General features: G+C 68.7%; 2 protein-coding genes across 7 annotated transcripts; one reads left to right on the forward strand and one right to left on the reverse strand.

Annotated features, from left to right (window-relative positions):
• Nucleotides 1-656: 656 nt before the first annotated feature.
• Nucleotides 657-5,233, reverse strand: KXD1 (KxDL motif containing 1). Its single transcript, XM_051841598.3, has 5 exons — nt 5,099-5,233; nt 3,256-3,380; nt 2,380-2,532; nt 1,699-1,745; nt 657-1,211 (listed from the first exon to the last, which is right to left on the reverse strand). The coding sequence occupies exons 2-5, from the start codon at nt 3,354-3,356 to the stop codon at nt 985-987; spliced, it is 528 nt and encodes a 175-aa protein (XP_051697558.1). The 5' UTR covers nt 3,357-3,380; nt 5,099-5,233; the 3' UTR covers nt 657-984.
• Nucleotides 5,234-5,319: 86 nt separating this feature from the next.
• On the forward strand, nt 5,320-18,511 carry FKBP8 (FKBP prolyl isomerase 8). 6 transcript variants are annotated; one of them, XM_070059032.2, is made up of 9 exons: nt 5,320-5,345; nt 10,672-10,979; nt 12,831-13,000; nt 13,964-14,052; nt 14,898-15,118; nt 15,904-16,076; nt 17,302-17,379; nt 17,660-17,791; nt 18,043-18,511. In XM_070059032.2, the coding sequence occupies exons 2-9, from the start codon at nt 10,697-10,699 to the stop codon at nt 18,127-18,129; spliced, it is 1,233 nt and encodes a 410-aa protein (XP_069915133.1). In that variant the 5' UTR covers nt 5,320-5,345; nt 10,672-10,696; the 3' UTR covers nt 18,130-18,511. The 6 variants fall into 6 exon arrangements, with proteins under 6 accessions (XP_069915133.1, XP_069915135.1, XP_069915132.1 ...); XM_070059034.2 differs by having other exon boundaries at nt 14,901-15,118; XM_070059031.2 differs by lacking the exon at nt 5,320-5,345 and adding an exon at nt 9,179-9,328.
• The last annotated feature ends 1,690 nt before the right edge of the window (nt 18,512-20,201 follow it).

Genomic DNA, 20,201 nt, shown 5'->3' on the forward strand with positions numbered 1-20,201 from the left:
CAGGTGCGCGGACCGACGCACCTGGCCAGGTGTTGGGGCCTCCGGCCTCCGGGGACACTGCTTGAGCAGAGGGTCTGGGGGCGGGGGCAGGCAGGAGGCCCAGGGCCCGGAGGTAGGCAGGGACCCCTGGGCTTGGTTGGTAGAGCCCTCTCCCTTGGTTGGTGCGCACGGGCGGACCAGGTAGGGCAGGTGAACCGGTGCCTCCGCCCCCATAAAGGTTGGTGGGCGGCGGCCAGGCAGGGTCTGGACCGTGGACGGAGGCTCGGGGGTAGTCCGGCCTGTTAGAGGTGAGGTCACCCCGTCCCCTGGGCACCTTGCAGGGCCCTGTGTCTCCCTGCGCATTCCCGGAGCGGGAGCCCGCCCTCTGGCCCGTGCCTTCCTGACACCGTCTCCAAGTGCTCCCAGGACGGGTAGCCTTCGGAACAGGCCCCTGTCTTGGGTCCACCTCGAGGCTGCGGAGAGGGAACCGTGTCGCTGGCAGTGGGAACAGCACCTGCGAGGCCCAAGGAGCCGATGGGACCCCGGGCGCTGCGGGCAGCCAGCCCCCCACCCAGAGCAGCCAGTGCGTGTGCGCCTCCAGCCCCCCCCCCCCACGCCGGGGGCTCTGGTGCACCTGCCAGGCCCAGATGGAAAACCCGCGGGAGCCAGACGCAATGTTCCCTTTGCAGTCGCGGCCTCTCTTTATTGATAACTTCGCAACGGCGTGTGAACATCGGGTACAAAAATATTCCGTTCAGCTCTGCCGGCCGGGGTGGCCAGGCCGGGGCTCCATCCTGCTGCCCCCCGCCCACGGGAGGAACGTCCAGCTCTGTTAAAGGGGTGGGGTGGGGTGGGAGCTGCTCCCCCGCCGTGGGGGTCCTGGCCCGGGCATCGGGCTGTGGCCTCTGGGGCTTGCCGCAGGGGTCCGCGGACGTGCTGCGGGGGTCCTGCGGCCCCGGGGCGGGGCTGTCCCGCCAGCCCGGGCCGCCCGCCCGCGGCGCGGGGCTACTGGCCCTGCGGCTCCTCCTCGGACTGGCTGTGGCCGTTGAGGGCGGGGGAGCCGGGCCGGGCGTGGGCCAGGTCCTCGAAGCCGGGGCTGAGGGAGGGCGAGACGGTGTCGGGGCTGGTGTCGTAGGAGCCGGAGCTCTGCTCCGAGGTGGCGATGGTGGTCGTGGTGCTGGGCGGGATGGGGTCCTCCTCCTCGTCCTCCAGGAGCGAGGCCTCGGGGATGTCTGCGAGAGGAGGCGGAGGTGGGGCCCCGACGGCCCGCCCACCGCGGCCACGGCCCCGCCCACCTTCCGGGGGAGGGGGGAGGCCCAGGCTGTGACGGGGCGAGGGCACGGGCCCTGGGGGCGCGCCTGGCTCTGTCCTCATGCTGGCCCCTGGGCCCTGGGCCGGGAACCGCCCCTGCCCGACTCCGCTCCCTGCTCTGTGCCTGTCACGGGCCCATTCTGCAGAGGTACCCGGGGCTCGCTCGGGGCTCGCGGTGGGCTGGCAGCCACGTGGGGTGGCAGCCGAGGGCGAGCCCGCAGCGGTGAGCTCAGGCCGGGCCCCTGGGCCTCCGTTGTCCCGGCTGGGAAATGGGGAGACTCGCAGCGCGGCCCTGCCTGGGGGTCGCGGGGACCCGGTGAGGCTCCGCCTTGGGGCAGCGGTGCCGCTGGGAGGCCCCTTGCCCACCGCCCCGCCCCGCCCCGGCCCGGCCCGCCCGGGGACACTCACGGCTGAAGGCCTCGGGGTGCTGCCGCGCCAGCTTCCCTTTCAGCGTCCTGCGGGCGGGACAGGAGGGAGAGCGCGTGGCTGCCGGGGGCGGGGCCGGCGGCCTCCCGGGCCTCCCGGTCCCTGAACGCCCCCAGTGGCCGCGACGGCTCCGCTCGCCCGGTGGCAGGGCCCGGCTCTCGCGGCCACCCCAGGTGCGTGGGCAGGGAGCTGGATCGGACGTGCAGCAGCCGGGACTCGAACCTACGCCCGGACGGGATGCCAGGATGCCGGCGTTGCGGGCCCTGGCTTCGCCTGAAGGCCACAGCGCCGGCCCCCCGGGGCCTTGACAGCCTGTGCCCGTCTGTGTACAGAGTGGCAAAGGGGTCTGCTGCCCGCCACGCCCCCTGCTGCCCAGGCAGCCAAGCTCACACGCAGTCAGGGAGCTCCTCTTCCGGTCCAGCTCCCCGCTGTGGCCTGGGAAAGCAGTGGACAGTGGCCAAGCCCTGGGGCCCCTGCACCCGCGTGGGAGACCCGGATGGAGCTGCTGGCTCCCAGCTCCAGCCTGGCCCAGCCCTGGTCATGGCGGCCATGTGGGGAGTGACCCAGCGGAGGGAAGACCTCTCTCTCTCTAACTCTGCCTTTCCAATTAATTAATAAATAAATAAAAAAAGCCAGGATGCTGGCGCAGGGCTGGGCGCCCACCTGATGCGGCGGAAGATGCTGTCCAGGTCGCGCTTCATCTCGCCCAGCGCGCGCGTGTGCTGCAGGAAGCGCTCGCCCATCTGCTGCAGGCGGCCGCTGGACAGCTGGTTAAAGTTGAGCAGCATCTCGTTGGTCTTCTCGAAGCGGTCCAGCCTGGCGCCAGAGAGAAGGCTCCTATTCAGTCCTCAGCGCCCCAGTAAGGGTGTCCCGTGACGGCGCTGCCTGCCCCTGGGGCCCTGGCAGCTTCAGGGTGCTCTGGCCCAGCCCTGGCATGTGGCGCCGTGGGGGTCTGTGTCCTGTTTTGTCTACGCCCCGTCTGGGAGCTTCCCCAGGGTCAAGTCTGCAGCCAGCGCTGTGGCGTGGCGGGTAAAGCGGCCGCCTGCAGTGCCAGCATCCCGTGTGGGCGCCGGGTCGAGTCCCAGCTGCTCCACTTCCCATCCAGCTCTCCGCTGTGGCCTGGGAAGGCAGGGGAAGATGGCCCACGTGCATGGGTCTCCACCACCCTGGGAAGACCTCCTCTCCCCCTCTGGCTGTCACTCTGCCTTTCAAATGAACGAAAATAAATCACTCCCAGGATGCACCGGTCCTCCTCTCCCCAGCAAGGCAGCTGGAATCGGGGTGAGGCTGTGGCAGGCTCCGAGCCCGCCTGTGGGAGGCAGGTATGTCCCGCCGCCCTCCCCAAGAGACCCCGGGGGGCTCGCCACACAGCTCTGTGCCTCTGGTCCCGCCGTCCCCCCGCCTCCCCGCCCAGGAGCCCGGCCAGGGAGGAGGCCAGGGGAGCCAGCAGGCAGATCCAGCTCCCTGCGTTTGCATCAGGAGCGCGGCCGGAGTGGGCTCCCGCCCCGCCCCGCCCCGCCCCGCCCAGCCGGGGCTCACATGTTCTTCTGGGCCAGGATGATGGCGTTGACGTCCTCGGCGTTCACCATGCTCAGGACGCGGCTGCAGAAGACCCCGGAGGCCGAGTCGGGGGCGTCCATGTCCTCCTCCTCCTCCTCCGCGGCCTGGAGCAGGCGGGAAACACAGACTGCAGGGGGCTCCGGCGCGCTCTGGATCGGTACGGCTTCCCGGGGTCCCGGGCGCCTGCACGGAGCTGCTGCTGCTGCCTCCCAGCCCCCACCCCCGCCTCTGCACCTGCTGCCCCCACAGAACACGTGCGGCAAGGCTGCCTCATCGGGTCGCCCCCACGGGGGGGCGGGGTCTGCGGCGTGGAGCAAGGGGTTAGGGCTCCACGTGTGACAACCGCATCCCATGTGGGTGCCAGTTCGAGTCCCGGCTGCTCCACTTCCAATCCAGCTCTCTCTGTGGCCTGGGAAAGCGGCGGAAGATGACCCAAGTGCTTAGGCCCTGCACCTGCGTGGGAGACCCGGATGGAGCTCCTGGCTCCTGGCCCAGCCCTGACCATTGTGGCCATTTGGGGAGGGAAGCCGCCGCCGCCTTCTCCCTCCCGCCGGGGTCTCTGGGCCGGCCCCTGCAGACCCGGCTCTGACGGGGTTCGCCTGTTGTTAGCAAGTCCCAGGCACTGGGAGCCCCACGACCCAGACGTCCTGGACAGTGCCCGCTCTCACGGGCACACGAAGGACCCCACCCCAGTGGGCTGGGCCTCCCAGACCATGCGAGGCCCAGCAGCGGCGGGCGGGGGTGGGAGGGTCAGGAAAAATCTGGAACCTTGGCATAGCTTGGCCGCCAGGCCCACGCGCGAGATGACAGACAGCCCCATTTACAGCTGGCCGAGACTCGGAGCCCACAGCATCCACCTACTGAGCGCCTACTGTATGTGGCACACGCTCACTGCGCTCGGCGGTCACACAGCCCCCGAGCCCAGGCCAGGGTCCGAGCGGCCGCGGCCCTGGGCAGCACCCAGGTGCACGTGCGTCTGACGGGCCCCGCCCACGGCGGGGGGACAGCTGCTTCCTACGACAGCTGATAAAAACAATTTTTTCCCCATGAAATCGCCTTATTTGCCACTGTTAGCCAGGAATTCTTTTTATCCAAAACATCACGGGAGCCAGGACTGCTCGCGCCCTGACCCCGGCAGGTGGCTCGCCGCCCCTGGACACGCGCTAGGACTGTCTGCAGAGCAGGGCCACCCACGCGCTGTCTGGGGATCAGGGCAGAGGCTCCAACCCCGGGCCTGTCGCTGGCTGCCTCTCTCAGGAAGCCTTCCGGGCTGCACATCCCAAAGGGAACTCACGCAGCAAGGGCCCCGGTTTCAAGTGGGGGAGGGAGGGATCAGTTTTCTCATCCAGGAAATGGGAATGGGGGGCGGTGAAGGCAAGGTGGATTGTGGGCGGAGCTTGGAGCAGGTGTTTCCCCACGGGGTCCAGCCTGTTGAGGGCATCCCACGTGACTGCAAGAGGCGGAGCTAACTGCACAACGTCGCACTGAATTCCCAGCCACCCCTGCGAGGGTCGCCCACACCGTCGGCTGAACTCCCCACTCCGCGCCCCGGTAAAGACAGCCCGGGTGGGGCGGGGCTTGGGTCTACACCCGCAGGCTCCGCCCACACGAAGCGGGGAAACTGAGGCACCGGCAGGTGAACGCCCAACTCCAGGTCACACCGCACCGTCGGAACGCTGGTGGCCCCAACGCCCGCGCCCCGCACGGCGCGCCCCACCCCGGGCAGCCCGGGGACGGCGCCCGACCCGGCCCGGCTCCCCGCCGCCCCGGCGTCCCGCTCCCCGCCCCGCCCCAAGCTCAGCCCCGGAGGCGGCGGCGGCACCTGCACATCTGGCAGCCTCGCTCGCGCTTCCGGGATGGCGTCCGCGCCGCCGCGACGTCACCACGCACGGGCGCTCGCGGCGGCGGCGCACTCTGGGGCCGACGTGCGTGCGCGCGTGCGTGGTGGGGGCTCGGCAGGAAGAGGCGGGCTCGCTCGCCCTGCGTCACAGCCCACGTCCAATCAAACGGGCTCTCGTGCGCCTGCGCAGTCCGCGCGGCTGAGCCGCCGGAAGGGGTTAGGTCGGAAGGTATGTCCAGGGCTGATGTCCGCAGTCTCCCCCAGTCCGTGAGAGCTCCCAGGCTCCCGTCGCTTTGAATGATCTTAGCATTTAAGAACTTTTTCCTAAGATTTTTTTTATGTACTTCAGAGGCAGAGAGAGAGAGGTTTTCCATCCGCTGGTCACTCCCCAGATGGACACTGGGCCAGGCCGCAGCCGGGAGCTCCATCCGGATCTCCCGCGCAGGTGCAGGGCCCGGCATGCTGCCCCCAGGCCCTCAGCCCGGGGCTGGACCGGTCCCGAGCTGCAGAGACTGAAGCCAGCGCCGCCGCCTGGGGTGCGGGCGCCACAACGCGGCCCCCCAACAAGGATTTTTTAAAATAATTTTTAGAATTTTTGGGGGGCCGGCGCTGTGGCATAGCGGGTAAAGCCGCCTCCTGCAGCGCTGGCATTCCCTATGGGCCCCGGTTCGAGTCCCGGCTGCTCCACTTCCGGTCCAGCTCCCTGCTATGGCCTGGGAAAGCAGCGGAGGATGGCTCAGGTGCTGGGCCCCTGCACCTGCGTGGGAGACCCGGATGGAGCTCCTGGCTCGTGCGCACCGGTGGGAAGAAGCTGGGTCGCAGACCCCGGCTCTCAGATCTGGGATCCAGGCTCCCAGCGGGCGTCTTGGCTACGTTGTTACTGCCGCCTCTGCTGAAAAGCCCCGGGGACCAGGATTCTTACGGAGTTTGACAGTTTTTAAAGACTTTCCCTCCCGCCAGGTGTGGCCCGTGTTCTGGGACCCCAGGGACCACTTAGGTCCTGCTTAGGCCTGGAAGGAAAAAGGAGATAGAGTCAGAGGCAGACGCCCCCAGCCTCGCGGGGCTTCTGTGTTTGTAAAGAATAGGAAGGACCCTCCGTGCGCAGGAACCTGAGCCGTTGTGAGCGCTCGTTTTGGGAGCAAGGGAGGTTGCGGGGAGGCAAACCCCATCTAGCTGGGGTTTTGAGGTTGGAGTAGGAGTTTTGCAGGCAGTGGACGTGACTTGGGGCTGTAAGAAACGATGATGGGAAACCACACGGTGTGGGCTTGACCGTTGTAAGGGGGGGGGGGCTCGGTGAGCCCGCGGCGGCCAAGAGCTGAGAGAGGGGCCCTGCTGGGGGAAGCTGCTCGATCCATGGCCGTGTGCAGGCTGCCGCAGGGGGCCCTGCCAGAGGCCGGGGCACGTTTCTGGGAGCCCCAGACGGGTAGGGACAGAGGGACTTGGGGGCCCCGAGGACTGGAGACGAAATGTCCTGGTGTCCTGTGTGTTTACGGGAGAGGGTGGTGAGCGCAGGGCCGCCCCGTCCAGCAGGAGAGACCCATGGGAGGGCACTCGCAGCCCCCTCCTCCGCCCTGTTTTGGTTGCGTTTGCTCCACGCGTGTCCCCGGGTGGGCTCAGCCACTGGCCACCCTGGCCAGGGAGGGGACCTGGCCCACGTTGCCCTCCATGGCCGCGACCTTGAACAAGCTACGCCATGCCTCCGTTTCCCTGGCCATACAGGAAGCTCTCGGGAGTCGTACCAGATACCCCCATTCGTCCCTAAAGAAGGCCAACGTGGTGCCAGCATCCCATGTAGGCACGGGTTCGAGTCCCGGCTGCTCCACTTCCCATCCAGCTCTGCTGTGGCCTGGGAAAGCAGTGGAGGACGGCCCAGGTCCTTGGGCCCCTGCACCCGTGTGGGAGACCCGGATGGAGCTCCTGGCTCCTGGCTTTGGCCTGGCTCAGCTCTGGCCGTCTGTCAAGTGAACCAGTGATTGGAAGATCGATCGATCCCTCTCTCACTCTGCCTTTCAAATAACTAAATCTTAGGAAACAGGAACACAGAGTGGTGAAGGTTTATATCCAAATGTGTCCAAAATTACATCAACTGTAAATAGATCAAATACTGGCGGTAAAAGGCAGGGACGGGCCGGCATCAAGGCCGGTGCCCACGATGCCCACGCCCACCGGGGAGCTCCTGGGTCTGATTCCTGGCCCCGGCCCTGCCTGCGCAGACCCCAGGGGTGGCAGTGAGGATGCAGGGTGACTGGGTCCCCCCGGCCGCCCAGCACACGCGGGAGCCTCACCTGAGCACCCAGCTCTTGGTTTAAGCCCCAGCCACTGTGGGCGTCTGGGGCTGAATCTCTCTCCCTCTCCGTCTTCCTCCCTCCCTCTCTTTCTCTCTCTCTCTCCCTCTCTCTGCCTTTCAAGTAAGTGACCAAGTACAAGCCAAAGGCGAGACCGGCGTGCAGAGTCCACGCTCGAGATTAGGGGAGCACAGGACGGCGGCCAGTTCCCTCCCGGGGGGACCTGACCCTCGGACTCTGTGTGAGGCCCAGGAAGCATTCCACCAGGGTCTGCCTGTGCCTGGCAGGGGACCAAGCACTCGGGCTGTCGGCCACCGCTTTCCCAGAACATTAGCAGGGAGCTGGATCCGAAGTGGAGCAGCTGGGACTCGAACCGGTGCCCCATGGGATGCCGGCACCACAGGCTGCAGCTTTACTGGCTACGCCACAGCGCCGGCCCCTGGCCTAGGGTTTGTGTGATGCCCCTGCCTTGGTGACTTCTCACGGCCCCCTGCTGGTTCTGTATGGCCTGCCTTTCGCAGCGACTTCCCTGGGTGCCCGGGACCTCGTGCCTGGCAGGTGCTCAGGCCTCAGGGCTGGGGGAGTGGGGGCTGGGATCCCGCAGCAGGTGTGCGGTGGGCCAGGCAGAGGTGAACTAACCGGGGCAGGCGTTCTTGGGAAGCATGTGTCCTGGGTTCGAATCCTGGCTCCTCCCCTTCCGATCCAGCCCTCTGCCGCTGGGCGCCCAGCCGCCCACGTGGGAGACCCGGATGCAGCTCCGGCCTCTGGGTTTTAGCTCGGGCCAGACTTGGCTGTTGTAAGTACTTGGGGAGTGACCCAGGTGGAAGATCTCTCTCTCTCTCTCTCTCTCTTTCTTTCTCTCTCTCTCTGCCTTTCAAATAATTCGACAAAGCGGCTAGATGTTGTAAACCACCAGGCTAACCTGGTCTTGCCGTGGGGGTGGTCAGGGAGGGCTCCCTGGAGGAAGCTGACTGGGATCTCATTCATTTATTCACTGCATTCATTTGTTCAACTATTGAATCACTGCATTGCCTCGCAACCGCGTCACCCATCGGGGAGGCGCTGGGTGCAAAACAGGAAAAAAGAAAAATAAACTCCCCGCCAGGACAGAGCGAAGTGGGGGTTGGGGATGTGGGAGCGCACCTCTAAGCCAAGGAACGCGCAGATCTTTCTGGAAAGGGGCGGCTGCCCAGGAGGAAGTGAACCTGCGAGGGAGGAGCCAGTGCCCCGGCTTCAAAACAAGCGGAGAAACTCTGTCCGGCCTGGCCGCGCGCGCGCCCCCTCGCCCTGTGTCCGAGCGAGCGTGCAGCAGGGACCTCTCTGGGGCCCCTGCGCGCTCAGCTGCCCGCCCACCCAGCCGTTATTGAGCGCCTTCTGCATGCATCAGGGAACCCTCCAGGAAGACAGAGACCCCGCGGGGTGGGGGGAACGCGGTGTCCTTGGGCACATTGCCCCCGACCCCCCACCCCGGCGCCTCGCAGAGCTGGGGCCTCGGGGTGGGCTCCCCGGACCCAGCCGGCGCTTCCTAAGGCCCCTCCCCGCGGCCCCCCGAGAGTGCGAGCGTGGCGGGGGGTTTATCCCCATTCAGCAGACGAAAGCTCAGACCCGAGCCGGGAGCGGCGCCGGGCGGTGCGGCGCGGACCCGCGGTCGAAGTCCATCCCAGAGGCCCCCCGCCCCCGCCCTGAGCGGCCGGGAGGCGTCGGCCCCTTTAAGAACGCCCCGCGGAGCCAAGCAGGAAGGGGGCGGTGCCCGCGCCCGAGACGGACGTGCGCGCAAGCCAATACGCGCGGCAGTGGCGGCGGCGGCGGCCAATGAGCACAGCGGGGGTGGGGCCCGGCGCCCGAACCTGGTTCCCGAGGCGCGGCGGCCGCGGCTGGGGGCGGGGAGGGGGGCGCAGGACCCCAGGCGGGGGTCCCGGAGCCGGAGGCACGTGTCCCGGGGCGCCGGCGGGGTCGCGCTGGCCGGGGCCACCGTTCGGGCCTCGGCGGGTTCCGGGGCTCGGCGCGGCGGGGGCCGCGGCCGATGGGCGGGGCGAGGGGCCGCGGGGGAGGCGAGCGCGGGGCGCGGGGGTCGGGGGTGCCTTAGGGGGGCTCGGCCTGCTGGGAGCGACGGGGCTGGCGGCCCGAGGGAGCGAGGGAGAGCCCGCGGGGGGCGCTGCCGATCGCTGCGTGCAGGGCCGGGGGTGCTCGCGGGGGTCGGGGGGCTCTGAACTGGTGGCGTCAGACGGGCGTGGGGCGCTGGGGGCGTCCCGGGGGCGGAGGGTGCTGAGGGTCGGGAGGGGAGCGGCAGGGGACGCCGGGGCGACCGAGCGGCCGTGGGGGGGGCTGGCCCGGCTGGGGGCGGGGGGCATTCGTGCGTTCGCAGGGGGTTGTGGGGGGCCCGAGCCCCGGAAGCGGCGGGCAGGTGAGGGTTAGGGAGGCGGTACTGCGGGTTCCTGGGCGCTTGGGGCCTGAGGGAGCCTGGGGGTCGCTAGGGCTAGGGGCTCCCAGCAGGCCTGGGCAGGGAAAAAACTAGGAACAAGCCAGGGCCAGGCCGGGCGGGTGGGGTGGGGTGGGGGTCTCTCCCTCGAAGGCTGCTTGGTGGGGGGCCCAAGGGGGCCTGATGGAAGTGGGTTAGCGCCAGGGTCCCCGAAATAGGAGTTGGGGGTCAGGATTAGCTGAGGGTGAGGAAGGAGAAGGCTGGGGCGGGGGTGTGGGTGGTGGTGTCCATGTCTGTCGGAGGAGCTGGCTCCCCTGGGGAGAAGGGGCAGGTGGAGGTGGGCAGGCCCTGGCTGGAATCCATTCCCCACATAGCCTGGGAGCCCTAAAGATGGCTTCCCTGAGGCCTGGGGGTGCTCCGTCGCCCCCAGCACCCGCCCTTGGCATGCAGTCCCAGAAAGCCCCCAGGGTCTGTCCCTGCCCTGCGATTGCTCCGTGTGACCTTGGACCCCTACCTTTGCCCCGCTGGGTCTGTTTTCTAATCTGCAGAATGGGTGGGGGGGCTGTGTGTGGAGAGGGACGGTTCCTACTTGCTGAGATGTTTATAAAAATTAAATAATCATTAGCTCTAATAATAGCTAACACTCTCAGCCTCATGCCTGGCGTTTGAGGCGTGGGTTGTTTTGAATTCCCTTCCGGGTTGTTGTACCCACTGTACGGATGAGAGGACTGAGGCCCGGGAGTTCCCGAGTCCCCCTGCTAGTGGTCAGCCCTGGGTGTGTGTGGGGAGGGGTGGGACAGAGGAGACTCCGGGGGGCTTACCTCCCTCCTGTCCGTCCCCCCTGTCCCCAGGGCCAGTTCCCGTGCCCCCAGCACCATGGCTTCCTGCGCCGAGCCCTCGGAGCCCAGGGCCCCGCCGCCGGCTGGGGTCCCGCCGCTGGAGGACTTTGAGGTGCTGGACGGGGTGGAGGAGGCCGAAGCGGAGGAGGAGGAGGAGGAGGACGATGACCTGAGCGAGCTGCCGCCACTTGAGGACATGGCACAGCCCCCGCCGGACAAGGCCGAGGAGCAGCCGGGGGCCCTGGCCCGGGAGTTCCTGGCTGCCATGGAGCCGGAGCCCGCCCCGGCGCCGGCCCCCGAGGAGTGGCTGGACATCCTGGGTAAGGAGCGGCGGGGTCTGGGGCTGACCTTGGTGACAGCCGCGTGACAATTGCTGAAGTCCACTCCTGGCGCTCTCGCTCTCTCTCTCTCTCTCTCTCACACACACACACACACAGAGCTGCCAAGAGGCCCAGGGAGGCTGAGTCACCTGCCCGGAGCCGCACAGCAGCCCGGCGCCCGCAGCTCCCTGCCCCCACTGCATCTCTGCCCAGCCCTCGGGTGACACTGAGGTCGGGTTGTGCAGTTGAGCCGTGGGGTGGGGTGGGGGTGGGTGGTGGGAGCTGCTCCATGCGGTCTTTGTGAACCGTTCTGAAGGCAGGGACCAGGTGAGCCCGCCCCCCCATCCCGGGACTCATTAGTATTCCGTGGAGGGCGTGGGTGTCTCCCTACCGAGCAGTGCGGTGCCCACGCGGGTGCGGGGCCGACAGCGACACCCCAGCCACGGCACCAAGGAGCAGAAATGCCACCACCCGCACCGCCACTCATCCGAATCCCCGCTACCTCTAAAAATAACCCCAGGGAGTACTGAGGCTGGCCTGGCCTGCACGCCTTTTTTTTTTTTTTTTTAAGATTATTTATTTGAATGAGACAGAGAGGCCATCCGTCCACTGGTTTACTCTCCAATGCCAGCAGCAGCCGGGGCTGGGCCGGTCTCCTGCAGCCGGGAGCCAGGAGCTCCATCCCGGGGCTCCCACGTGGGTGGCAGGGACTCGAGTCCTTGAGCCGTCACTGCCGTCTCCCAGGGTGCGCGTGCGCAGGGGGCTGGCTCTGGACGCAGGGCTGCTAGGACTGGAACCAGGCGCTCCGATACGGGGGTGCGGGCCCCGTGTCTGTGACCACCCCATCCCCATTTCACAGATGCTTGCCCGAGGTCACACAGCGCCCCCTGCCGGTGCCTGCGGATAGCTGCCGAGCTCCCGGTCCCCCGAGCTTGGCGCTGTTGGTTTATTGGTTTAGTTTGTGCCGGCGCTCCCCGAGGTCAGCACCTGGTGCCCGTGAGCCTCGAGATGTGGGGGTTCCCACACTGGACGTGGGGCCTGTAGGAAGTTGGGGAGCACCCCAGCAGTCTAGAAGGTTCTGGGATATGTGTCCCTAACCTGTAGGCTCGGTCCACTCAGGCTTGTGAAGTGTCCCGGAGCGCTGGGACATTCCAGAACACAGGGAAGTGTGTGGATGTGTGCAGCCACAGGCCGGGTCGGGCAGCCTTGCTGGGGCTTCGTACACACTTGGGAGGGCCCTGCGGGAGGTTTTGGGCTGCGGGTCCCGGCCCAGGCGGCTCGCCGTCCCCCTGCCTCTATGGCCTGCCCTGAGTGTGTGCGTGGGGCCACCGTGGGCGCTGAGCCACGTGGCCGTTCCCGCGGTGGTGTGGGGGCGGCTGCCAGCGCAGACACTGTTCCCTTTGAGGGGGGACCAGGGGCCGCCTTTGCCAAGTACTCTGGCTCTGTTTCTGTTTTTTTTAATATTTCATTTTTTGAGAGGTAGAGTTACAGTGAGAGAGAGAAAGGCAGAGAGAGAGAGAGAGGTCTTCCATCCGCTGGTTCACTCCCCAGATGGCCACAATGGCCGGAGCTGGGCCGATCTGAAGCCAGGAGCCGGGGGCTCCATCCGGGTCTCCCACGCAGGGGCAGGGGCTGTAGCACTTGGGCCAACACCCGCTCTTAGCCGGGGGCTGGGTCAGAAGCCGAGCAGCGGTGTCGCGGGCGGGCGGCGGCTTCACCCGCTGCGTCACCCCCTGCCAGCTGTCCCCGCCCTTCTCCCGCGCCGCCCTCTCCTGAGATGGGCCCGTGGGCGGCCCTGTCCCCCCGGAGCGCAGGCCCCGGGTGACGCCGTGTGTTCTCCGTCCGCCCCAGGGAACGGGCTGCTGAGGAAGAAGACCCTGGTCCCCGGGCCGCCCGGCTCGAGCCGGCCCTCCAAGGGCCAGGTGGTCACGGTGCAGCTGCAGACGTCGCTGGAGAACGGCACGCGCGTGCAGGAGGAGCCCGAGCTGGTGTTCACCCTGGGCGACTGCGACGTGATCCAGGTGGGCGGGGCAGGCGGAGGGCCGGGTGGGGTGAAGGGCGGAGCTGGGGCAGGGGAGGTGGGCGGTGCTGGGGGCAGAGGGCATGGCATGGCGGAGCTGGGGCAGCGGGCTGGGGGGGTGGAGGGTAGGGCGGGGGTATGGGCGGGGCGGAGGGTGGGGCTGGGTGCAGGCGGAGGAGCTCAGGGCAGAGGGTGTGGGCGGGGCAGATGGCCTGGTGGGGGTGGAGGGCAGGGTATGGGCAGAGCTGGGGCAGAGGGCGTGGTGTGGGTGGGTGGAGGGTGGGGCGTGGGCGGGGCAGAGGACGGTACAGAGGGCCAGGTAGGGCAGAGGGTGTGGCATGGCGGAGCTGGGAGGCTGAGGGCTGGGGGGGTGGAGGGTAGGGCGGGGTATGGGAGGAGCTGGGGCACAGGGCGTGTCGTGGGCGGGGCGGAGGGTGGGGCTGGGTGCAGGTGGAGCTCAGGGCAGAGGGCGTGGTGTGGGCGGGGCAGATGGCCAGGTGGGGTGGAGGGCAGGGCATGGGCGGAGCTCGGGGCAGAGGTGTGGGGCGTGGTGTGGGTGGAGCTCAGGGCAGAGGGCGTGGTGTGGGCGGGGCAGGTGGCCCGGTGGGGTGGAGGGCAGGGCATGGGCGGAGCTCGGGGCAGAGGGCGTGGTGTAGGCGAGTGGAGTGGGGGAGACATGGAGTGGAGCTCGGGACAGAGGGCGCAGTGTGGGCAGAGCTTGGGGCAGGGGGTGTGGGCAGATTTTGGGCGTGGGTGGATGGAGGGTGGGGCGGGGCATTGGCAGAGCTCTGGGGCAGAGGGCGTGGTGTGGGTGGAGCTCGGGTCAGAGGGCGTGGTGTGGGCGGGCAGAGGGTGGTGCAGAGGGGGCCAGGTGGGTGTGGGCGGAGCTTAGGACAGAGGGCATGGCATGGGTCGGTGGAGGGGGGCCTGGGGCCGCCTGACTCTCACTGGCTCCCCCCACCAGGCCCTGGACCTCAGCGTCCCGCTCATGGACGTGGGTGAGACGGCCATGGTCACTGCTGACTCCAAGTACTGCTACGGCCCGCAGGGCAGGTGAGCGCCCAGGGGACCCGGGCGGAGGGGAGGGAGGCTGGCGCCCGCTGCTTGCCATATTTACTTTTCTTTTAAGATTGATTTATTTATTTGCAAAGCTGAGTGACAGAGAGTAGGAGAGACAGAGAGATTTAGCTGCTGGTTCATTCCCCTAAGTGGTCCCAGTAGCCTCAAAGCCAGGAGCCAGGGGCTCCATCCAGGTCTCCCATGTGGGTGGTGGGGACCCAGGTAGCTGGGCCATCACCTGTTGCCTCCCAGGGTGCACATGCACAGGGAGCTGGCGCCAGGACTCGAACACAGGCTCTCTGATAGGAGACACAGGCGTGGCAGCCAGCAGCCTGTCTGCCCATTTTACGGAAGAGCAAGCTGAGGTCCAGAGAGGGCACTCACTGCACAAGTTACGCAGCAGGGGCCGGCAGGTGGGACTTCCGGGCTGTTTCCGAGGACGGGGCGGATGAAGACCCCACCCTGGTCCAGGCTGGGGCTCCCCGGGTCTGAGTGCCACCCCCGCCTGATCTGGGCTAGGGCTCCCCGGGTCTGAGAGCCACCCTGCCTGGTCCAGGCCAGGGCTCCCCGGGTCTGAGAGCCACCCTGCCTGGTCCAGGCCAGGGCTCCCCGGGTCTGAGAGCCACCCCTGCCTGGTCCGGCCGGGGCTGGGGCTCCCGGGTCTGAGTGCCACCCCTGCCTGGTCCAGCTGGGGCTGGGGCTCCCCGGGTCTGAGCCACCCCTGCCTCGTCCAGCCGGGGCTGGGGCTCCCCAGGTCTGAGAGCCACCCCTGCCTGGTCTGGCCGGGGCTGGGGCTCCCCGGGTCTGAGTGCCACCCCCGCCCGTCCCTACTTCCCCAGCAGGAGCCCCTACATCCCCCCGCACGCGGCCCTGTGCCTGGAGGTGACGCTGAAGACGGCGGTGGACGGGCCGGACCTGGAGATGCTCACGGGGCAGGAGCGCGTGGCCCTGGCCAACCGGAAGCGGGAGTGTGGCAACGCCCACTACCAGCGGGCGGACTTCGTGCTGGCCGCCAACTCGTACGACTTGGCCATCAAGGCCATCACCTCCAGCGCCAAAGGTGACCGCGGGCCAGATCCCGCCAGCCCCCCCCAACCCTGGGGCCAGGGCCAGACCAAATGAGTCCCCGGGGCCCCTCACGTTGGCCCACCCGTGTTAGAATATTCTGGAGTGTGGCCAGACCACAGCTGTGTCACTGACTCGAGGCTGGGAGCCGTGCTGTGGGGCCACGGGGTGGGCTGGGCAGTCCAGGGCCTAGGCTGTGGGGTGGGCTGGGGGGCCAGGGCCATGGGGTGTGCTGGGCGGTCCTCTGGGCTGGGGGCACGGCCGCGGGGTGTGCTGGGTGGTCCGGGGCCAGGTGGTCTGGGGCTGGGGTGGGGGGGAGGGTGGGGGAGGGCTGGGCCATCCTGGGCTGGGGCGGGGCACGGGGTGGGCCAGGAGGTCCAGGGCTGGGGTGGGCCAGGTGGTCCAGGGCTGGGGCTGGGGGCAGGGCGCGGGGTGGGCCAGGGCGCATGGTGGGCCAGGAGGTGCAGGGCTGGGGTGGGCCAGGAGGTCTGGGTCCGAGGGCACGTGGTGGGCTGGGAGGTCCGGGGCTGGGGGCGGGGGGTGGGCCAGGGGCGTGGTGAGCTAGGAGGTGCAGGGCTGGGGTGGGCCAGGTGGTCCAGGTCCGGGGCTAGGGGCGGGGTGCGGGGTGGGCCAGGAGGTGCAGGGCTGGGGTGGGCCAGGAGGTCCGGGTCTGGGGATGCATGGTGAGCTGGGAGGTCTGGGGCTGGGGGCGGGGCGCAGGGTGGGCGGGGGCGGGGCCGGGCTCGGCCTGGCCGCCTCGCTGAGCGCCGCCGCCCACAGTGGACATGACCTTCGAGGAGGAGGAGCAGCTGCTGCAGCTGAAAGTCAAGTGTCTGAACAACCTGGCGGCCTCGCAGCTGAAGCTGGACCACTACCGCGCGGCGCTGCGCTCCTGCAGCCTGGTGCTGGAGCACCAGCCCGACAACATCAAGGCGCTCTTCCGCAAGGGCAAGGTGGGCGGGGCCGGGAAAGGGCGGGGCCTGGTGTGATGTGGGTGGGCCCCCTGGTGGGGGCTAGGTGGGCGGGATCCAGGTGGAAGTGGGTGGGGCCCAGGGAGAGGTGAGCGGGGCATCAGGGCAAAGTGGGCGGGGCCGCTCATCCAGGCTCCCTCCTGCCCTGTGCCCGGCCTGAGATGTCAGTACCCAGGGACCCTCGTGGGCCTCGTTAAGCTCCGCGCTCTGCTGTGGCCTCCTGGAGCGGCCCTCCCCGCCACCCAGCCCCGGCCCCGTGTTCATGTTCCTAGTGTCCCCACTTGCCAGGCAGCGCCCGGAGGTGACCCGCTGTTGTCTCTCTGCCCTGCGGAGGGCCGGGGCTGCAGCCTGTCCCGCCCCTTGCTGTCTCCAACCTTGCACCCAGGCCGGGCGTGCAGTAGCGCTCTGTAGGGGTGCGTCAGGCCTGCACGCCCGTGTCTTTATCTGAAGGGGCAAACAGCAGGCACCCATCTGCTGGTTCACTCCCCGGATGCCAGTCGGGGCCGGGCCAGCAGGTCCCCTCCCACCGGGTGGCAGGGGCCCATGTACTCGGGCCATCGAGGCTGCCACCAGGTTCATCGCCGAGGAGCCAGGCCTGCCTCTCGGGCCCCTGATCTCAGACGTGGGTGTCCCTGGCGGCCTCACCCACCGCCCCACAGACTGGATTTTCTCCTGCACTTGGTGGGAGCTGCGGGGGGAGGGGCCGCTCCGGGCGAGGCTGCGTGTTCCCCTGCCTGCCGGGGTCTTGGGCGTGGGGCACGGGGCCCCCGGGCAGCGTCTGCTCCGCCACGCTGGACGTGGTTTGCTTTGGTCCTTGCCTCTGTCGGTCGGCGCTGGGACTCTGGGGAGAGGGTGGGGTTTTTGGCGCCTCTCAGAGTGGTAAATCGGGGAGACTGAGGCAGAGACGCCCCCGCTGGCATTGGTCAGAGGCGGGCCATGTGCAGGCTGCAGAGACGTGGGGCAGCGAGTCCATGGTCTCCGTTTTGTTCTGGTTTTAGAGATTTATTTATTTATTTGAAAGTCAGAATTACAGGGGGAGAGAGAGAGAGGTCCTCCATCCACCGGTTCACTCCCCAGAGGGCCGGAGCTGGGCCGAGCGAAGCCGGGAGCTCCCTCCTGGTCTCCCCTGTGGGAGCAGGCGCCCGGGGCCGTGAGCGGTCACTGTTGCGTCCGTGGGTCCAGCGCTGTCCCCCCCTCCCCCCCGCAGGTCCTGGCTCAGCAAGGGGAGTACAGTGAGGCCATCCCCATCCTGCGGGCGGCCTTGAAGCTGGAGCCGTCCAACAAGGTAAGCGCAGGGGCCCTGTGTGCTCTGCCTGGGGGCCCTGCCCAGGCCGTGGGGGCGGGGCAGAACAGAGGGCACCGCCCCCTGACCCATACCCCCATCCGCAGCCTCTAGTGGGGGCGGGGCAGAGCCTAGGGCACCGCCCCCACCCATACCGCATCACCAGCCTCTAGCGGGGGACGGGCAGAGCCTAGGGCACTGCCCCCAACCCTTACCCGCCTGGCGGCTGCCGCCTCCCACTGTGGCTCCTGCTCACGCCCGCCCCCCCCCCCCCCCGCCCCAGACGATCCACGCGGAGCTCTCGAAGCTGGTGAAGAAACACGCGGCCCAGCGGAGCACGGAGACCGCGCTGTACCGGAAAATGCTGGGCAACCCCAGCCGGCTGCCGGCCAAGTGTCCCGGCAAGGGCGCCTGGGTGAGCGGGGGGGTTTCTCTTCGTCCACGAACAGCTGTGTCCTCGGCGACGGGGCAGTGCTGCTGGGGACACAGAGCGGCCCTGGTCCTGTGTGGCCGCGGCTGGGGCCGGAGATGGGACTCAAGTCTCGGGGCTCCGTGGGGGGGGACGGAGGCTCTTCCCGGGGAGGTTGGGGCTTTGTTGCGTAAGTAGGAGTTTGCCGGGAGGCCCGTGCAGCGCCCTCCAGCCGCCTGTCCGCTCCTCGTCCGCAGTCCATCCCGTGGAAGTGGCTGTTTGGGGCAACAGCCGTTGCCCTGGGGGGCGTGGCCCTCTCCGTGGTCATCGCCGCCAGGAACTGAGCCTCTGGGCGGCCGCCGCCTCCCCGCGCACCAAGGACCCCAGCCCGTGCTCCCTCGCTCCGCCAGGCTCCCCGTCCACGGCCCTCCCCGGCCTCGCGCTCTCCTCCGGGCTGGGGGCAGCAAGGGTTGGGGGGTCGCACGGCCCGGCAAGCGGGAGAGACTGAGGCCCCGCCGGGGGGAAGTGAGGTCGGGCCCCGTGTCCAGCCTGGAGAGAGGGGCCCTCGTCCCTCCAGACCCAGCCCCACCCCTGTCCCCAGGCCCCGGCCTCAGTCTCTCCTCTCCACAGGCCCGGGGGCGCCCTCCCCCCCCACACCCCTCCCCGCCTGCTGCCCTCTGCCCCGCCCCGCACCTGTGAAATAAAACCCCGCCCCCGCCCCCCGCACTCGCCTGCCTCCAGTGTTTTCTACCTCTGCTGCCTGGGATGTGGCCGGGGGCGCGGCTTCCGGGACGGAGCCGAGCCGGGATCGCTCAGGACATGACGGGCCCATTTCACAGGGCGGGGAACTGAGGCCTGGAGCCGGTGCCACCAGGGCAGGAGCTGACTGGGCGCCCTGGAAGCTCCCGCCTGCCCCCACCCCCGCGTTGAGCCCTGGCACCTGTTTCCCCACCTGAGACTGGAGTCTCCCAGTGTCCCTGGTTGGAGGCCATGGCGTGGGCTCCGTGGGATCACAGCTCTACTGGGCGTGCTGCCGGCACAGGGTCCCCGGGGAGAGCTGTGGGTGCCTGAACAGGACCTGTGAGAGGTGTGTCTGGGGGCTGGAGGCGTCTGTAGGCAGCCTATGTGCCGTGGTGCTGCCCGTGCAAAGGCCCTGGGGCCCGGTCAGACAAGGCCAGTTCAGGGTGGATGCGGTGGGACAGGCCCTGCAGGGCTTTGGGGGTCGGGGGCAGCAGCTGGGGTTGACTCCAGGAGCCCCCACTGCCTGATCCAGCTGGGCTCCTCCCACCCCCTGTGCCTCGGGGGGCTTCTGCCACCCAGGCCGGCTCCCTGCCCCTGCCTCCTCCCCCCAGACACAGCAGGGTGGGCAGAGCCAGCGTCGGGACCTCCGTCTGCCCAGCACTGAAGATCCTTACCCATGCTGCCCCGTCCTGGGTGTCGCCTGCGCCGGTTCCTGGTCAGCCCACGAGGGGACGACACCTGCCACAGCCAAGCAGCAGGAGGTGGCCGCTCCAGCTCGGCAGGCTCTCGGGCTGCCCCGCCCCGAGGCTGGGTGTCGCCCATGCTCACAGGGCGCTGGGGCAGGGGCTATGGGTGTCCCTCGGACGTGGGCTGTGATGCTGGCCCACGGGGTGCCTCGCGGACCAGGGCTGTGGGAGAGGCCCCTGCCGGCTCACCCAGGTGCCAACCGCGTGCTGGGTGCATCCGTCCCCATTCTGTGCCCACTTTTATTAGAGAAGCTGAAAGGGGGGTTCCCACACCCTGGTTCACGCCCCCGATGCTGGACCAGGCTGGAGCCGTGAGCTCCATCCGGGTCTCCCCCGTGGGTGCAGGGGACCCAGGCACGTGGGCCATCTTCTACTGCTTTCCCAGGCGCGTCAGCAGGGAGCTGGGTCGGAAGTGGAGCAGCTGGGACTCGAACCAGTGCCAGTGTGGCTTAACCCGCGGCGCCCCGGTGCCGGCTGCTGTCTGAACTTCTGGCCTGCCCGGCAGCACTGGAGTAATGCTTGGACCTTGAGGTCATGCCTGACTGCCAGGGCGGCAGAGCCCGGGAATGTCGGGGCCACAGCCCGCATCAGCTGGTCCTTCCAGCCTGCCTGGTCTCGGCGAGGTGGGGCGGGGCGGGCGCCAGGCACTGCCTCCTCCAGGGTGCACCGTAGCAGGATGCTGGACTAGCAGGGGCTCCCATACCCGACGGAGCTGTGCCACACGGCACTGTAACCAGCTGAAGCGCTCCGAGGCCAAGCCAAGAGGTGCGGCAGGTCAGGGTCCTACTTCCCTTGGCTTCCACAGCCCCCAACAGGGAAGCCACCCAGAGGCCCCACTAACAGGGTGGGACGAAGCGGGCCAGGCCCATAGGAGGGGACATCACTCAGCCGCGAAGAGGAACAGACATGGGCTGTGGGCGTTGGTGCAC

This window comes from Oryctolagus cuniculus, chromosome 16 (genome assembly GCF_051225735.1).
Source record: "Oryctolagus cuniculus isolate XC-2025 breed Fujian yellow rabbit chromosome 16, ASM5122573v1, whole genome shotgun sequence".
Classification (NCBI taxonomy): domain Eukaryota; kingdom Metazoa; phylum Chordata; class Mammalia; order Lagomorpha; family Leporidae; genus Oryctolagus; species Oryctolagus cuniculus.